General features: G+C 43.7%; 2 protein-coding genes across 2 annotated transcripts; both read right to left on the bottom strand.

The window, feature by feature from the left end:
• Positions 1–1,836: 1,836 nt before the first annotated feature.
• Positions 1,837–5,474, bottom strand: LOC115675530 (cytochrome P450 86A22). Its single transcript, XM_030598242.2, has 2 exons — positions 2,892–5,474; positions 1,837–2,605 (listed from the first exon to the last, which is right to left on the bottom strand). Exon 1 carries the CDS (start codon positions 4,919–4,921, stop codon positions 3,263–3,265), a length of 1,659 nt encoding a protein of 552 aa, XP_030454102.1. The 5' UTR covers positions 4,922–5,474; the 3' UTR covers positions 1,837–2,605; positions 2,892–3,262.
• Positions 5,475–12,805: 7,331 nt separating this feature from the next.
• LOC115675599 (UDP-N-acetylmuramoyl-L-alanyl-D-glutamate--2,6-diaminopimelate ligase MurE homolog, chloroplastic) lies at positions 12,806–17,011 on the bottom strand. The gene is made up of 5 exons (XM_030598319.2): positions 15,040–17,011; positions 14,455–14,571; positions 14,192–14,367; positions 13,574–13,719; positions 12,806–13,239 (listed from the first exon to the last, which is right to left on the bottom strand). The coding sequence occupies exons 1-5, from the start codon at positions 16,970–16,972 to the stop codon at positions 13,221–13,223; spliced, it is 2,391 nt and encodes a 796-aa protein (XP_030454179.2). The 5' UTR covers positions 16,973–17,011; the 3' UTR covers positions 12,806–13,220.

The raw sequence follows: 17,011 nt of genomic DNA, 5'->3' as shown, positions 1-17,011 counted from the left end.
ATTCTTTAAAGCCCCTGCGTTTGATTTTGTCTCGAAACTTCCGTTTTGTCACCTCACTTTTAAAGTATTTAAAAATTAAATCGCACGTTCATCTGACGACTTAAATATTTAGATCAATTGGTTATTGTCCCTTAAAAAAATTTCTGCCCTCATTTGCCTCCTCTATTATATAATTCCACGCTTTTGTCTTAGGCAAAAATCCAATCTATACATGAGAAAGAGTGTTATATATATAAATATTAATCCAAATCTTCATCCAACAATTGAAGCTTTTAGAACAGTTAAATGTAATCCCATAGATTTTCCATTCACAACGCTTTAGATCCATCCCGACCTTGTTTAAACTCATACTCTGCCAGCCAATCCCACTTCAAACTAGCTTATCTCATCTTAGACTCATATAATAATAATAAGGCAGAAGAGAGAATTGTGTGATTTTTGTTTCTTTGTGTCATAATGACAGGTGCATGAGAAATATGCAAGGTAACAAGATAAGATAATATCAATTATAATCCATCAGGGAAATGCACAATTAATGGAGAGATACATGTACAATTTTGAGAAATATGAAGATTCAAAGAAAGCATATCTCGAACAGACTCGATTGAGCCATACCAATTGTTCTGTACGTTAGCAATGATTAAGAGTCTCGAGACAAAACAAATTCTATCGGTGACATCAATAAGAGAGTAGATCAGAAGAGCCTTTCAATTTCAACTTTCAATGATTATCATTCTCATAAGGAGATACAAGAACTCCACCGTTCTCAAATAGGAAATCCCTTTCCTCCATCAAGCTGTTGAAATTGGCACGGTCTGAAAGCACAAGAAGATATCTAATCATCCAGAGGACTCACTGAGATTTGCCCTGTTCTTTTTTGTGTTCTCAGAACCTTACAATTGTATCACACTGAAGAATTCTGGTCCTCTATTACTTGAACCAACCTCCAACTTATGAAGTGACTATTTTGCAGCTGCGCAAGCCCATGATGATGGTGGACTGTTTCTTGCACGAAAATGTTGAGAGTGACGTTAAACTATTTACTAATGTCAACAGAGCAATTTATGGAGGGATTTCTACCAGCTTTATAAACTAATTCTGCTTCTTGACCCCAATCAATATTTTAAGCCATTCACGATCATCTTGTCGAATGGCTAGATGCCTATGTCGTTTCTTAAGCCTATGGTTTTTTTTTACCTTTTCCTGCAAAATAAATATGAGCCGAAGAAGAAATCAATTCATACTCCGGGCTGTGCTCTGCTTTCTCGTGTTTGTCGGTCTTGTAACGAGTCTATGGAACGTGTGAGTTAAGGTTTGGACAACATGTTTACCTGATCATTTAGAGTTCGTCACCATCTTCTCAAGTAGCTTAAGCGCTAATACTTCATTAGAGTGGATAGTGCACCTACTTAATCATCCATTGCCTTTTCGCAGACTGGTTGGTAGATTCGTGAACGTCAGTCTAATTAGAGATCGCCCTTTGCAGTCGATGCTTGTAAAGAACGCATATATTCATCTAATGTCTAATATCATCCTTCAAACTTGAAAAGGAAAAAACAAAAAAGATTAGCGAAACTGTGTGTGTGTGTGTATGTGTGTGTGTGTGTGTGTGTGTGTGTGTGTGTGTGTGAGAGAGAGAGAGAGAATACTGGCAACTTTGTGAGAAAGTCTGTCCTTTCTTTCAGCTTGCATCTTATGTATTCTTAAGTTTTTCTTCCTTAAGGAATTGAGAAGCAATTTGTTTGACCAAAACTCTGTGCCAACATCATTTTGATTCTGTGTCTACTCTTTTCTACTCTTTAGCGTCCATTAACATACTGCACAAAAATCACAGAGTAAGCACAAACAGATCAAGAATCAATAAATGTTTTTGTAGAGAGTGAGACAGATCAGAGAAGATGTCTGGCTGCCAAAAATGGACCAGGTGAGTCTTCAACACAGGAGCTTGTGAAGCCAAAGACAGTGCCCAGAAAAGGCAGATACTAGGATACCTCCCTCAAATTCTGCGAATCCAATTTCCTCATAAAATTATTGCAGAAGCTGAGCCGCTAAATTCTGTCTGACAGCATATGTTGACAAAGATGTGCCCTGCTATGAGCCAAAATTCAGAACTCTTTTTGCAGACATTAGGTAGGATTCACTTTTCCTCTGAATGCCAGGCGATATCTGCTGATTTTGATCCTTGACGCAGCAAATTTTCGTTCAGATCCATCATGGTTAAAGATCAAAAACACAGACCAGGACTTGCCTGAATAAAGGCAACACCGGAGTCTGCAACACAGGAGCTTGTGAACCAAAAGACATTGATGGTACCCAGAAAAGGCAGATACTAGGATAGCTCCCTCAAATCCTGTGAACCCAATTTCCTCCCAAAATAATAGCAGAAGTTGAGCCACTAGATTCTCTCCGACGTACGTCGTATGTTGACAAAGATGTGTCCTGCTATGAGCCAAAATTCATGAACTCTTTTTGCAGACGTCAGTCTGGATTCACATTTCTTCCAAATGCCAGGCGATATCTGCTGATTTTGATCCTTGACGCAGCAAATTTTCCTTCATATCCATCGTGGTGAAGGATCAAAAACACATATTAGACCAGGACTTGCCTGAATAAACAACACCAGATTACATCAAATGGGTAGCTTTTGCACCTGAAATTTTCCCCTAGGGAACTAACTAACTAACTATATATATATTGGACAAGAACTAAATATTCGCACTAGAGAATTTTGCTAATCCAATGTAAAATTCAACTTCGCGAAATAGAAAAGTTGAGTATAAATATTCTAAACATGTTAAATTATTGCTTGAGGCAACACATACACTGATTTTCTGATTATAAAAAGTACAGATCAGGCTAAGTTTGAATAACATCAACTACTTATCTCATACACAGATGATTTTGAGTATCAAGAATGGATCTTCGCTCCGCGCTCTTCTTCAGCCTACGGAGTTCTGAAAAGTAGTTTCTGCAAAACCAAACCATCCTTCTGCTTCCGCCATGGATTCAGCTTCCAACAGTATTATTAAACTATCCGAAATTTTGTCGAGATACGAGATCATCATCCCATCATCAACCTTCATATCCTCGTATAACCACATGGTGAACCAGCTTTATTTGTTCAAGTAATGACGGCACAGATCTAGCCATCTGCTATTTATGAAAGACATCAACAAAAGACAATCATATGAGACACTTCATGGTCATTTGCACTTGCATTCCCAGATGCATGAGCCAAAAACCACAAAAAGAATGCCATGGATTAAGCTACCCCGTTGACCATCTTGACCTCGCCTGCCGCCTGATAATGCCCATTGCTCAGAACAGCTTTCCCACACCAATCATCGTTCTTGGTTATCTTTGCCAAGATAGGCCTCAGGTCTCTCTGGTGGACGTTCATTTTTAGGCCGTACTTCATGAACAATGTCAACGACATCTTTTGCTCGACCCGGTGACCAGGCGCGACCGTTAGCTGGTGGCGCAGCAATACAGCTGCCACCACCGACTTCATCTGCAGATAGGCCAAATCCTTCCCAAGGCAAAGCCTCGGTCCTGCATTGAACGACACAAATTTGTAAGAGTCTTGCAATTCAGTCCTCTTGCCATCGGAAGACAACCACCTCTCGGGCTTGAATTCGAGACAATCGGGTCCCCAGATGAACTCCATCCGTCCAATTGAGTATATTGAGTACGTTATCGATGAGCCCGCCGGCACAAATACCCCGCTTGGCAGGACATCGTCAGCAACGACATGCTTCGAGTCCTCCGGCACCGACGGATAGAGCCTTAAGGTTTCTGACAGTGCTGCCTTAAGATAAATCAGCCGATCGACTTCCTCGAACACGAGCGGCTCCTCCGCCCACTTGGCGGGGTTGCTGCCACGTGTGTCCAGCAGGACTGTGCAGATTTCGATGAGGATCTTCTCTTCCACTCTCGGGTTCCGACTGACCAACCAGAAGAACCAGCTTAGCGCGACCGATGACGTGTCCCGCCCAGCTAGGATGAAATTGAGTGCCACGTGCTGGAGGAACTTGTCCGAATAGGACTCCTTTTTCTTCATGAACCTGGACAACAGGTCGTCGTGCTCGGGCCCGCTGCCGCTGCTGACCTGTTGCTGACTCGCCAGCTCTTGCTTGCGGGTGCTGATGATGTCGGACAAATAGGCATCGATGTGCTCCAGGCTGCGGCTCAGGCTGACCTCCATCCCAAGCCCGAGCCACTTCTTGAACTTCCATATGGTCTCGGGCAGGATGAACCGCTGCAGCGTGGCCTCGGTGGCACGGTCGAAGGAGGTCGCGAAGCCATTCTCGGGGAGGCCAGGGGACAGCGTCTGCGGGTCCTTGCCGAAGGTCAAGCCGCATATGTTGTCGAAGGTGAGCCGAAGCATTAGGTCCTGGAGATCGACCGACCTGCCCTCAAGCTGAGCTTCCTTCAGGATGGGGCAGAACCGGTGCTTGATGGCCCGGCTCACCCACCGGGACATGGCCTGGCGGAGCGTCCTGGTGGTGAACTCAAGCGCAGCGGTCTTGCGCTGGTTCTTCCATGTGTCGCCATCGGAGTTGAAGATCCCGTCGCCCAACAGGTCGTGGAACACGGCCTGCCACGTGGGGCCCTTCGGGTAATTGTCGAACCGGGCCTTGAGGACGTGCTCCAGGTTCTTGGGATCGCACGTGACCGTCACCAGGCCCTGCTTCCGCGCCAGGAGGGGGATGGGGATGATGCACGTCTGGTACGTCCCGCCGGCGGCCCGGAGGTTGTCGGCGATCCAGTCGTGCATGCAGCCTGCATTCCTGATGAGGCCCGGGAGGCTACCCAATAGGGGCCAGACTCGCGGACCGCTCAGGGACGCGGTGATGAACTTGAACCACAGCAGATACGCCACGACCGCCGATAGGAAAATCAAAGCCGCCGATAAATCCATGTGATCCGGGCCTCAGAGCGCGTGACCGCACCAACCGCACAGGGATGTTTAATGCACCGTCCCACACCACTTGAACCACCCTCCGCACTCACTCACTCTCGCACAATCTCTCTCGCTCTTTTACTAATTGTTGCAAGCGAGAGAGAAAGCAAAAACCAAGCCGTGCACTCTCACGCTACGCCAATATTATTGAGGCTTCTGTTGGGACGTAGCTGTCAGGGGCCAGGAGGAACTGTGAACGCGAAGCCGAGAGACGAACAGTGCAGGTTCAAGATAACCCAGAAAGAGAGAAAAAAAGGAAGGAACAGAACGAAAGACGCCAACAAGTGAAGCGAGAGAGAGAGAGAGAGAGAGAGAGAGAGAAATTCAACGAGAAAGCGCAAGTGGGTGCCGTTCCTGGAGATCCACGACCGGAGCCAGACTGTGAAGCAGGAGCACCAGGCGAAATGCAAGAGGAAAGGTCGGTGCTTCCACCACGAAAAGGCTACGTTCTTGAAGAGGAAAACGAAGAAGGAGAGACAGAGACAGAGACAGAGACAGAGAGACAGAGAGAGAGAGAGGGAGGAAGCCGGTGGTGACTGAGGGAAAGAGGAGAGGAACGTGAAGTAATAAATAGGAGGAGGAAAAGCGATTGAGAAACAGAGAGGGAGGCAATTCAATTTAATATGGAGCCAGACTGGTGTTGAATTCCTCACATCTCTCTCTCTCTCTCTCTCTCTCTCTCTCTCTCTCTCTCTCGTGGAGGTTTATTATTGCATGGACCTGGATTACTAAAACCATCCCGCAAGAACAGCAGCAATTAAATGCCGACTGAGGTCGTTGGACATATTTAAGGTAAAACCGCCAAAAAGGACTCTCTTCCATCTTCTCATGCATCAATCTCTGTCCGTACGACCCAAAATCAAAAAAAAGAAAAAATACATATAGAAAAATGTCGAAAAACCGTGCACCTCCTGCTATTTTTATTTTCCTTCCATTCGCTTAATTTTCATTGGTTATGTACTCTCTTATTTTGTTCGGGACGTCCGAATTTCTCTTCATGTGGGGTTTCCATGTCGATTCTCGATCTGAAAAACTGAGAAGGAGAGAAAAAGTGTTATTGAGAGGGAGAAATGTGCTCACCTAATTTTGCAGGAAAGTTCTTCCCCCCCATAAATTCCTGCATTCAATGAAGGTGTAGAAGTAAATGTGATTGGTTGAGGAACCATTGGCGCCGAATAAAATCCATGTATATCGATATAAATATACAAATATATACACACACACAAATATTAAGTTAATGATATGCACAGAAGATAAATTATGCGGCATGCATGAGAAGAAATTAGGGCTCTTGCTCATGTGACTGGTTAGGTTTCAGCGAGCCGCCCGCCCCACATTTAATACCTCCTTATATACACCCATTTTTAACGGCATTGTTTCGTTGATATTTAATGTTTAGTTCTGTATTATTCTCACTGGCAATGGCCACCATCCTCCTTTTCATTCTGTGAAAACTATTCCATTTGAACTCGTTGATGTAGTTCCACAGTTCTCTGTTTTCTGAAGCCATCTTAGCGAGTGTTTTCTGTGATTACAGACCGTGGCTCTTTAATTAGCGCGATTAGTGCCTTCAAAACCATGCCGGTGATTGAAGCGGGTACGGAAAGCAGTGCATGTGCGGTCGAGCCGGATTAGATAGGCCGAAAAAGCCAGGCACATCTGATTGAACCGATTGATCAAGTTTAGTCCAATTTTTGAAGCAGTTGTGTGTGCTAAATATATGGAGGGAAGGAAACTAACGTAATATGAGAGAACGGTATGTGGCCGATCCTTTGAAACTCACAACCTAGACAAAGATAGATATTCTAGAAGTGATTTCCCACATGCAAGTAAACTTGACACCCATGAACATAGGCTCCTCCCATGAACATAGGCTCCTCGTAGTATATTTATTGGGATAGCATATTGACAAATGATAGGCTATGTTATGTCATGAACAATGACAAGCATAAAATATTTTACTAAAGCTCCATTTGTTTTGTGAAAAGTGTCAAATTTTTTTAAATTGTTTTTTAGAAAGTCATTTTTCACGGAAATGACAATATTTTTCGGTATTTAGCTGAAACCTGAAAATGAACTGAAAAATCGTCTGGTATGGAAAATCTAATTTGATTTTTCTAAATAGACATACATCACTCGAGCGCTAGTAACTTACGTATAGGAAACCGGGTATGGGCACTAGCATCTCGGGTACGACCTCGATGGACCCAAGCATGTGCACCAAGGCATCGAGGCCGGGCACGGACACCGTGTTTCGACGCCTCAGTCTCAATAGACCTTGGCTCGGGCACTACGGACCCAAGCCCGAGTGCCGAGGACCCAAGCACAGCCTTTATGGATCCAACCCGAGTGCCAAGAACCAAAGCTTGAGCATCAGGGACCCGGGCCCGAGTGTTGGGGATCCGGGCTTGGGTACCGGGATCCTGCACTCGGCCTTTATGGATCTGCGCTTAGGTGCTGAGGCATTGGGCACAAGCATTGGGGCTTCGGGCTCAGCCTTGGCCTCCATGGACCCGGGCTCGGGTGCAAGGGGACAAGCTCAACTTCAATGGACCGGGCGCATGCAGCGAGGACATGGGGCACGGGCACCAGAGGTCTTGGGCACAGGCAATGGGGTCACGTACCCAGCCTCAATGGATTAGGGCCTGGGTGCCGGAGACCCGATTATGAATGCCGAGGACTCAGGAACCAACATTTGGGTTTCCATGCCCAAATGTAATGTTTTGGGCTGAGGTGTTGATGCCTAATCATAATTTGGAAAATGATTTCCAATTTTTTAAAGAGGAAATCATTTTCCTAGGTTAGGAAAATATTATTCGTTGACTCATTTTCTTAAATGAACCAAATGTCGAAAAATGAGGAAAATGTTTCCCCGGAAAATATTTTCCATGAAACAAATGAAGCCCAAAGTTGCATTTAGTCATCCGGATTCGGATTGGAATACGATAGGATAAGGTGAAATTCAAAATCCTCTGAATATTCTCTAGAATGTAATAAATCCAATCATATGTTTGGTGCAACCCAAGATAGAATTGAAAATCTTTGAAAATTCCCTATCGTGTCCAGCTGCTTCAGCCTCCACCCGCCACTTCCGACACTTCATGTAGTGTCCCGAGTCTGCCGTAGCATCCGTTACCCTCTCAATTGGCTTCCTCGTGGTCGTCGTTGTCTATGCAAACCTCACGCGAAGGTCGCGACCTCCTGTCTAGGTGACAAAGACGGAGAGGTAAAGCACGAAGAGATCGATCCGAGTTGTCTTATGGTCGAAAACCCGGTCTTCCACTTGAGTCGACGCCTAATTACTCACTCACTCCCGCAATGTCACTTCCATTTGCTTTTTTAAACATGGCAAAAAGGTTGTTGTTGCGCCACTTATGTTCCAAGTCCAGCAGTAACTCGCCCTCGTCACTCCGATCTGTCTCTCTTTCATCACCACTCATCATCATCCTCTCAATTGTCTTTAAGCGCGCCTTCCTCTCTCTCTCTCTCCCTCCCTGAAAACAGTCAGCTCTCTTTGTATCAAGAATATATTAGCCTTGGTGCCCAAGGAAAACCCTCAATTGCAAAACTGTGTAGTGAACTGAAGAAGAGGCGTACCACGAGCAAGCAAGTTGACGGTGGTCGGAGGCGACGGCAATCGCACAGTAATCGGAAGTGACAATGATCAGCTGTCATGGTGGCAAAGACTTATGTTCATTGCCGTAGGTTTAAAATTATCTCAACTTTGATTGAATCAAGAGCAAATACCACAACAAAAAAACCAAACTACTCCCATTGTGACATAAATACTCTAAACTTTTTTTTGTGTCACCAAAAATACTAAACTTGCTCACTGTGACATAAATACCCCCAATTTTTTTGTCACGAAAAAACCCAATATATACCCTCTATTTCAGTTTCATCTGGGGTATATTTATTACACTGGTATAAGTTATGGATTTTTTATGACACAAAAAAAAAGTTTGGGGTATTTGTGTCATAATGCGCAAATTTAGGGTTTTTAGTGACAAAAAAAATTTCAGAATATTTGTATCACAGTGAGTATAATTTGAGATTTTTTCTAGTATTAACCCTTGAACCAAAAACAATAAAGTGCAAATTTTGTTGCTTAACTCGTTGCCTTAGGCTAAGAGTAGCATGGCAACAAATTTAAGAATTTGTCGTCTTTACTCATCGCCTTAGGCTAAGAAATAATAATTTTGAGTTATTTGCACGGGTCTAATGTATTCTGCGCTCTCCAAGCTCACTTGCGTGGGTGTATTTGGAAAAAACTAGAAAGCCAACTTTCGTCTTTTCCAAAACATAAAATTGAAAAAAAAGTTAATGTTAAAAAATTGTGAAAATTGACATGCGTGTTTACCTGTCAATATTTGTATGTTTTGAAAAGTTTTATGTATCATTCTTTAAATAAAAACTTAAATTATGTGACCCCAAAATTTGAAAAGCAAACAAAACTTGGGAAAAGGTCTAACCGTTCAAATTGGATCAAAATGAAATGTATATTTTGCTAATTGACTCCCCATGACTCAATTAATTTCTAATAAAGAAATAGAAAAAGAAATCGGTAAGGTGGAAAAAGAGAGAGTTTGTCAAAGATTTGATCGTGTAATTGTACTATAAAATATGCAAATTTACATTCACATTTAACAGCTTAAGCTTTTAGAATAGTTTGGGGAGGTCCCACAAAATCTCACACCCATTTTTGCGAATACCATGAGCCGTATAGTTACTTAATTTAGAATTCAGCTCGAAATGTACAGTGGTGGGTGATAGAAATAACTTCTCAAGTACATATTATATCAAACTGCTTGCGGACCTAACAGGTATTGGAGGACGATGACGTTTGAGGTCGATGTCGAAAACCTCCTAAATTGAAAAGTTACTTGACCCTAGAGTGTGTTTCAGCACGTGAATTGTCGTGCAAAGTTTTAGGTCTCACCATAAATTTGTTAGACCATTGATTAGGTAGCTCGCGACGACTCAACCCTTCAGTTATTGCCTCGTCGGAATTTCCGACAAGTCTTCTTGACCGTCGACAAATAAAAGATCGATCTATCACCACATGACGCGTCACACGTTATATATAGTAACAAATCAAGAGGAAAGCACAAAGATGTGCGTGTTCAATTAGCTATACGTGCCCCGAAATCGTCGGCACACATGAAATGTCTGAAAATGATCCAGTCGAGTCCAATTTCGGTCATCTAATTTGAACGGCTAATTACACCTTTTAGCATGTAGGAAATGGGTGATGGGGACACTGATAATCCCAAGTTTCTACTGCACTAAATTCAGGTTGAAGAATATGGTTGCGATGCAAACCCAAGTGTCGATATCGGTTGCAGCATTGAAGCTATAATTGCCGTTAAAAAAATTACCAAAAAATTCTAAACTTATTACACTTGCACTAATTCAGTCTTAAATCTTTTGACGATTTGACAACATAATTCTTCTGCCAATTTAGATCATAAAATGCTAACATAACAGTCCAGTCAACACCGGCCGTTGGCCAGCGCTGACATAGACAATTTTTTTAAAAAATTTCTAATTTTTTTGTTTTGTTCCTTGATCTTTTTTTTTCTTTTTTCTTTTTCTTTTCTTTTCACCATTGGTCGGCGAGGCTCGCCCTCGCTAGCCACAAGCGAGGCCATCCCTCACCCTAGCCAGCCACGGGCAAGGGACAGCCTTGCTTGGGAGAGGGTCAGCTTGCCCATGACCGTTGGAGGCCTAGGTGAGGGTCACTGGCCCTCACCGGTTGCAATAAAGGGAAAAAAAAAAAAAAAGAGAAAAAGAAAATAAATAAATAAATAATTTTTGAAAAAAAATAAAAATTACAAAAATTGTCGGCGTAGGCAGTGTCACATAGGACAATCGGCGCTAATTGAACCTCCACGATGGTGATTTCCAGTCAAAATTGGCCTGATTGACTATATTGACAAATTGTCAAAAGGTTTAGGACTCAATTGGCCAAATTAAAAGGTTTAAGACTGAATTAGCATAAATGCAAAAGATTTAGGACTTTTTTTCTAATTTTTCCAACTGCTGTTAGCTATATTTCCTCAAGATCTACAAACCTTACTTACAAGGTTTATACATTCCCCATTAAAAGTTATGTTAATTAGGGGAAAAGATATTACTCCGACCCATTTCATGATGATTTAATAGATGGAGCAAGTCGCCATAATTGAAGATTGGACGACAGAATAGGCGGCCATTGGGAGCCGATCGAAACATCTTCGTTTTTTTCACTACAAAACACACGCCAATGTTTTGGAACATTGCTTTCTTGTGGGTCTCTTATAAATCGCATGTTTCAGGGTTTGACATGGTAGACCGAGTTAGTTTATAGCATGACATATGGTACATGAATTCGATCACTGTCTTTTTGGTTTGATCCGGTAGATCGCGTCTAAGCCTCCGATTGTCGCAGAGTCGGTATATAGTATCGACACAGACCGCAAAAGCATCCTGGAGAAAGATGCATCCCACCGACACAGTGAAACAAAAGCATATGCTACCAAGTCAATGAGTACATAACCGCCAACTGCATTCTCAGCACTAAAGAGCAACAAGGCCCTGAAAGCAAGCAAATAATGAATGCGGAAGCAAATAATGAACGGGGAAGGAACCCCACCGAAAAGGTTGATCCTCGCGCGAGGCTCCGGTCGCGCTCCACAGTCTCCATAGTTGTGCTCGGTATTCCTCCGTTTCTGTCGAATCCGAACACAGTGATGTACATCCCACAGCAGAACACTAAAGAGGGTTATAGGAAAACTGATCCGAACCACACAAAATTGACACTTCGGTTATAAGTATTCAACCATTGTTCTGCCCACCATAAGCTAGGATGAATGTTGGAATTGCCCTTGTCTAGGCAGGGTCCGGCATCCTTGAAATCGGAGATCACTACAGGGAGAGCAGCTGTGAGAGCGGTGCACGACATTTCCTGGCCTGAAAGTAATGCCTTTAGCATTCAAACATGATGGCGCAAAAGCACGGTTTCCATACGCGCCCCTTCATTTCCTCGAGGACAAGAGCATCTCTTGAACAAACAAACCCATGAAACTGAGCGTTTGTCAATGTCGCTCTTGCTCTCTTTATGACATCCCTAAGTCCCGCACCCTCTTAAGTGACTCATGAGTAAAGAGTTACATTCAAATGATCATCATCTTATGTGTGGCCTTCGAAAAGAAAATCCTGAAGGCTAAAATGGGAGCTGTAATTAAATAAATATGTCTCTTTTAGTGACTTATAAGGTGCGCATTTGCAATAGTTTAGTACTCTCATTGAAATATCTTCCTCTGCAAGTGCATCTTTAAAGTTTTGTACCCGAAGGTTCTTTATTTGAACTTACCAATATACGCTGATATTCAGTGTTTTGGCTCGAGATTACAAACTTCATTATGAAGTAGTTTAATTCATTGAAGCTAAAAATTTTGCACACCTGCAGTGCAAAAATGGTTCTAAGTTGTGACAGATCAACTCACAGTCTTCATCAAAGTACAGGAGATGATTTCACTTTTTGCCTGGAGAACAGTCTCTCGATTGATATACGACGACTTAACTGTTGACTCGCGGAGGGAGGATCATTGTCTAATTTCATATAGTCAAGGGATTGGAAAGGGGAAAAAGAAAAAGGTCCAGATGGTCAAATTCCAAAAGATTCAGAATACAGGAGATGCTTAGGCTGTTTTCCTTGACCTTGCATATTCAAAGAAGAATATTTAAGGAAAAGATCTAACTTCTGAACTTCGTTTTATCTTTGGTCCATCCCGAATTTCATGCTTTTGCATGGTTTTAAATGCAAACATCCAGTGCATGGCAATTGTAGTTGAGTTACCATTTACCATGAACTCATCCAATGACTCTGTTTAATGTTTTGATATCCAGCCAATTCTTGATTGAATACAGCAGCTCAACTTACATGCCGGATGCAACTCAAAAAGGATCATCGATCTGCAGGAATTTTGGGCCGCTTCCCATGCTACTACCATAATTATAACCTTTGCAACTCAGAAACGACCCAAAAAAAGCACTCAGTGAGATCCATCATCCTCTGCTTAGTCGAGCACCCTCTTTCACTTCAAACACTGACCATGTTTCCTTACAGGATGGGTAACAGCTGGGGCGCTCTTCAGATTTGTAGCTTGAGGTGATCGCTACTCTTACAACACCGAAAACGCGAGCCGCACAATGCACCGGCTTCATCCATAACCAGGTAAACTCCTTAATCTCTGCACTTTCCTTTGGTACTGCACTAATGACTTTCTGGTAATCTGCAGACCCACAAAAGCAAGCAAGATGAGTCATAGAACCACTTTCAACACAAAAGTTTAGTCTGCAAACGACCACGCATATGTCATGCTGAAAATATGTAATGGCATGATAAGTGCAAGGAACAATAGCACTCTCTTCCCAAGTGAGGTCATGTGAGTTGAGTGTAACCTCCCCAAATTGCTGTGGAAATAAATATCAATTTCAACTTCGCCACCTGGTTATCTAACTGTAGGTTATATATAAATTCCTTTGAAAAGCTAAATCTGCCTTGAAGTAAATGATCGTTACCCAAATCAGGTTATATCATGTTATTGCAAAAAAAAATTCACTTACCGCCATGGAAATTCACTCGTGTCTATTCCGGCTTGATGAAGTTCATCGACATACTGTAATGCTTCTCGACACTCTTCCCTATCATCAAAAAACTCCTTTTTGTCACCTTCTATCTGGTAAATTTCATGGCCTTTGCCAGCCACCACCTATATCAAAGATGTAGTAATCAATATAAGATTAGAAGAAAATGGGAATAATTAAAACAGAATAATACAAAAGGTATTGTAGGAGCTTCACACGTGATATTTTTATCGAACCTTCTAAGGTGCACTTATATGTTGGTTGACAAAATTCAATGATCCATCTCTTTTAACTTACATTATGTTTATGAAATTCTTTGAGATGGCACACGCATAATTCCAACGAGGAACAGTTAAATACATATATCCCATAAAAAGCACAGTAAAATAAGCTTCTCATACGTACACATCATTTCGACCCAAAAAAAAAAAAACCGTACGCATCATAAAAATCAACACTGACAAGCGCACCCTCCAAAGGGATGTGCCACTGCTTCAAACTATTTTGCAATTATTAGATACTTATCTTGTTAAACATAGAGTGATGTTAAGCAATTACTAATACAAGAGTACCAGAAAAAAGGCCTGCAAAACCTACCACCATATCACCTTCCTCACCCATAGCTACGGCGGCACGTACAGCTACTCGTCTAATATCGTGCAAAAAAAGCCTGTGACCATTAGGTAAAGGTGGATAATAGTCGTTCTCCCCATGTTTCAAGTAGTCCTGCATTGTCCATCCGACTCCAGCTAGCATGTCATCGAGGATGTCCACTGTTGACAACAGAGCAGCTCGTTGTTGTTAGAGCTTCAAGGAGAAATCAACCTACACATACAAGTAACTCCATTTACATTACTCACATGGATCTTCAGTCTTTGGATTGTCTGATGTCAGCATTGTCACCTCACTTTTATCAGTAGCAATTTTTGTCATCAAGGGTCTCTTCCCTCTATCACTCTCACCAGCACAGCCAATTACTTCACAGGAGACGGCAAGTAACAGTCAGTCCAACTTTTCAAAATGTAAAGAGTAGTTCCAGTTTTCAGAAAATTTTATTAGGGATTCATAACAAAACTTGAAATTCAAGGAAGGTAAAAGTCAAACAATGTCAAAATTTGGTTTTTTCCAACTTTTCAAAATGTAATCACAGGGAATCAGATTGCATGCTTTGAAGCGCATAAAAATATATGAGGACAAAATGCATTTGATTGTGAAGTAAGCATGCACTAAGCATATCCAGTAAAACATGCCCGTAGAATCTACCAAAAACTCTCTGGCTAAAAGCTCTCGTACCACATTAAGCGGCATCTGTAATATCACCTTTTACCAGAGTGGGAGCAAGGAGATTATGTTTTTATTTAGAAAATGCATTAGACAAGTGACTATAAGAAGCCCTGCAAGCACAATCCTGTATTAAGAAGTTAAAGATGGAAACATAAGCACACCAGTTATAATCCTCCTCGGCCCAAGCTCTCGAACAGAATCGAGGAGTCTGGAGAGGGCATCAGGGGTGTGAGCGTAATCCACAATCACTCCGAATGCTTGTTCCTCGTCTATTAGCTCAAACCTACCAGGAACTGCGTCAACTTCCTCTATTCCTCTAACAATGTCCTCTAAGGGTGCTCCAACTGCAATCCCAACCGCCACAGCTGCAAGTATATTGTAAATATTGTGCCTTCCAAGCAACCCAGATGATATTTCTAATATCCCATTAGGAGTGTTAACCAAAACCTGAGTCTCAAACAAGGAAAGTTCAAACTTCAGTGGATGAACATCTGCATTCTTATTTTCCATTGCAAAAGTCACAACCGGCACATCTGGGTTTCCTTGTGCCATGAAGAAAGGTGCATTAGGGTCATCGATGTTAACAATCTTTCGATGCCTTTCGGGATCCACCATCCTCGAGAACAACTTGGCCTCGGCAGCCTTGTATTCCTCCTCGGTTCCATGAAAATCCAAATTGTCGCGCGTCAAGTTCGTGAAAACCGCAATGTCAAAATCAACCTCGTTATACCTCCCCATAGCCAGTCCATCTGAAGAAGCCTCCATAGCAATTGCTTCAGTCCCATTATGAAGCATCTTGGCCATCAAGTTCTGGACCAGCACGGCATCTGGGTCTGTGTCTGGCAACTCCAACTTATTATCCCCATGCACATAATAAGCTACCGTGCTTAACATCCCAGTCCTCAATCCCATGGCCTCGTACATCCCTTTAATCAAATAGGAGGTAGTGGTTTTCCCATACGTCCCCATTATCCCAATGACTGCCATATGCCTCGAAGGTTGCCTATAAAACGACGCTGCCAGAGCAGGCAACACGGCATTCGTGTCCTCCACGATCACCAAGGCCTTACAACCCAAAGTCTCCTCTATATCGATCTCCTTACTGGCCACCACGGCAACCGCACCTCTCTTATCAGCCTCACTCAAGAACAAATGCCCATCAGTTTTCCTCCCAACACAGCACACAAACAAATCCCCTGAACTCACGACCCGCGAATCGTGTTGAATCCCCGTGATCTCGACCTCCAAGTTCCCAAAAACCGAAACCGGAACAACCTTGCTCTCATCCAAGAGCTCAGCCAGAGTGATCCTAAACTTGGGTTCGACTATCCTAGCCTTAGTCCTACCATAAGTATCGAAATCCAAATCGAACGAAGAATCCGACACAGACCCACCGTTACTCCTATTCAAATTACCACTCACCTCGTCATCAAACTCCACTGCATCATCATCTTCCCCATCGTCAGCACCGTCCTCGGCGACGACTTGCAGCCCTTGAAGCTCCTGAATTTCCTCCAAGTCCACGACCTCCTCCGGCTCCAGCTCTTCGACCGCACCAGCCAATTCCTCCCCGCGCACCTTATCCTTCTTGGAATTCGGCTTCAGCAGGCCCTGCTTCACGAAGTCCCTCCGCTTCAGAGCGATGGCCTTGTCGATCTCCCCGAACAAGTCGTCCCCGGCGCCCAGCGCGTCGGCATCGTCGGGGGCGTCCTCCACGTCGGCGATGGCCGCCAGGAACGTGGACCGGTGCTTCCTGAAGTCGTCCTCCTCGATCCTGCGCGCGCGGGAGGCCTGGCGGTGGATTTGCTGGAACTTGGAGACGCCGTGCTCGGAGTCCTCGGGGGCCTCGGGCGGGTCGTCGCCGGAGGGGTCCGGGTAGGACTTGCCGCCGCCGTTGTTCGGGGCGAGCGCCGCGAGGGGCGGCGGCGGCGGGGGCGGCGGGTCGAGGCGGCGGAGGGGGAGGAGCGGCCGGCGGGGTCCGGAGGGGAAGCAGAAGTAGCAGCGCCGCCGCCGGGGCTTTAGAGAGAGAAAGCTTGAAGCTTGGGGAGAGAGAGACGGAAGAGGGAGAGGGAAGAGCGAGACGGAGAGCGACATTAATGACGACGATGGTGGAGTTTTAGAGAGAGAGAGAGA

Source organism: Syzygium oleosum, unplaced genomic scaffold, assembly GCF_021117445.2.
Source record: "Syzygium oleosum isolate NSW1041296 unplaced genomic scaffold, Sole_v2.1 Sole_v2.15, whole genome shotgun sequence".
NCBI lineage: Eukaryota > Viridiplantae > Streptophyta > Magnoliopsida > Myrtales > Myrtaceae > Syzygium > Syzygium oleosum.
The sequence above is the reverse complement of the archived record's forward strand: the minus strand, read 5'-3'. Positions and strand labels throughout refer to the sequence as shown.

What these genes read in the sequence shown, in the direction of transcription:
- LOC115675530 (XM_030598242.2), bottom strand. Translation starts at nt 4,921, where the DNA reads ATGGATTTATCGGCGGCTTTGATTTTCCTATCGGCGGTCGTGGCGTAT.
- LOC115675599 (XM_030598319.2), bottom strand. Translation starts at nt 16,972, where the DNA reads ATGTCGCTCTCCGTCTCGCTCTTCCCTCTCCCTCTTCCGTCTCTCTCT. An exon ending in TCCAAAGACTGAAGATCCAT is followed by an intron (nt 14,368 to 14,454) that starts GTGAGTAATGTA and finishes TGTTGTCAACAG; the next exon opens with TGGACATCCTCGATGACATG. An exon ending in GTGAGGAAGGTGATATGGTG is followed by an intron (nt 13,720 to 14,191) that starts GTAGGTTTTGCA and finishes TCTTTGATATAG; the next exon opens with GTGGTGGCTGGCAAAGGCCA.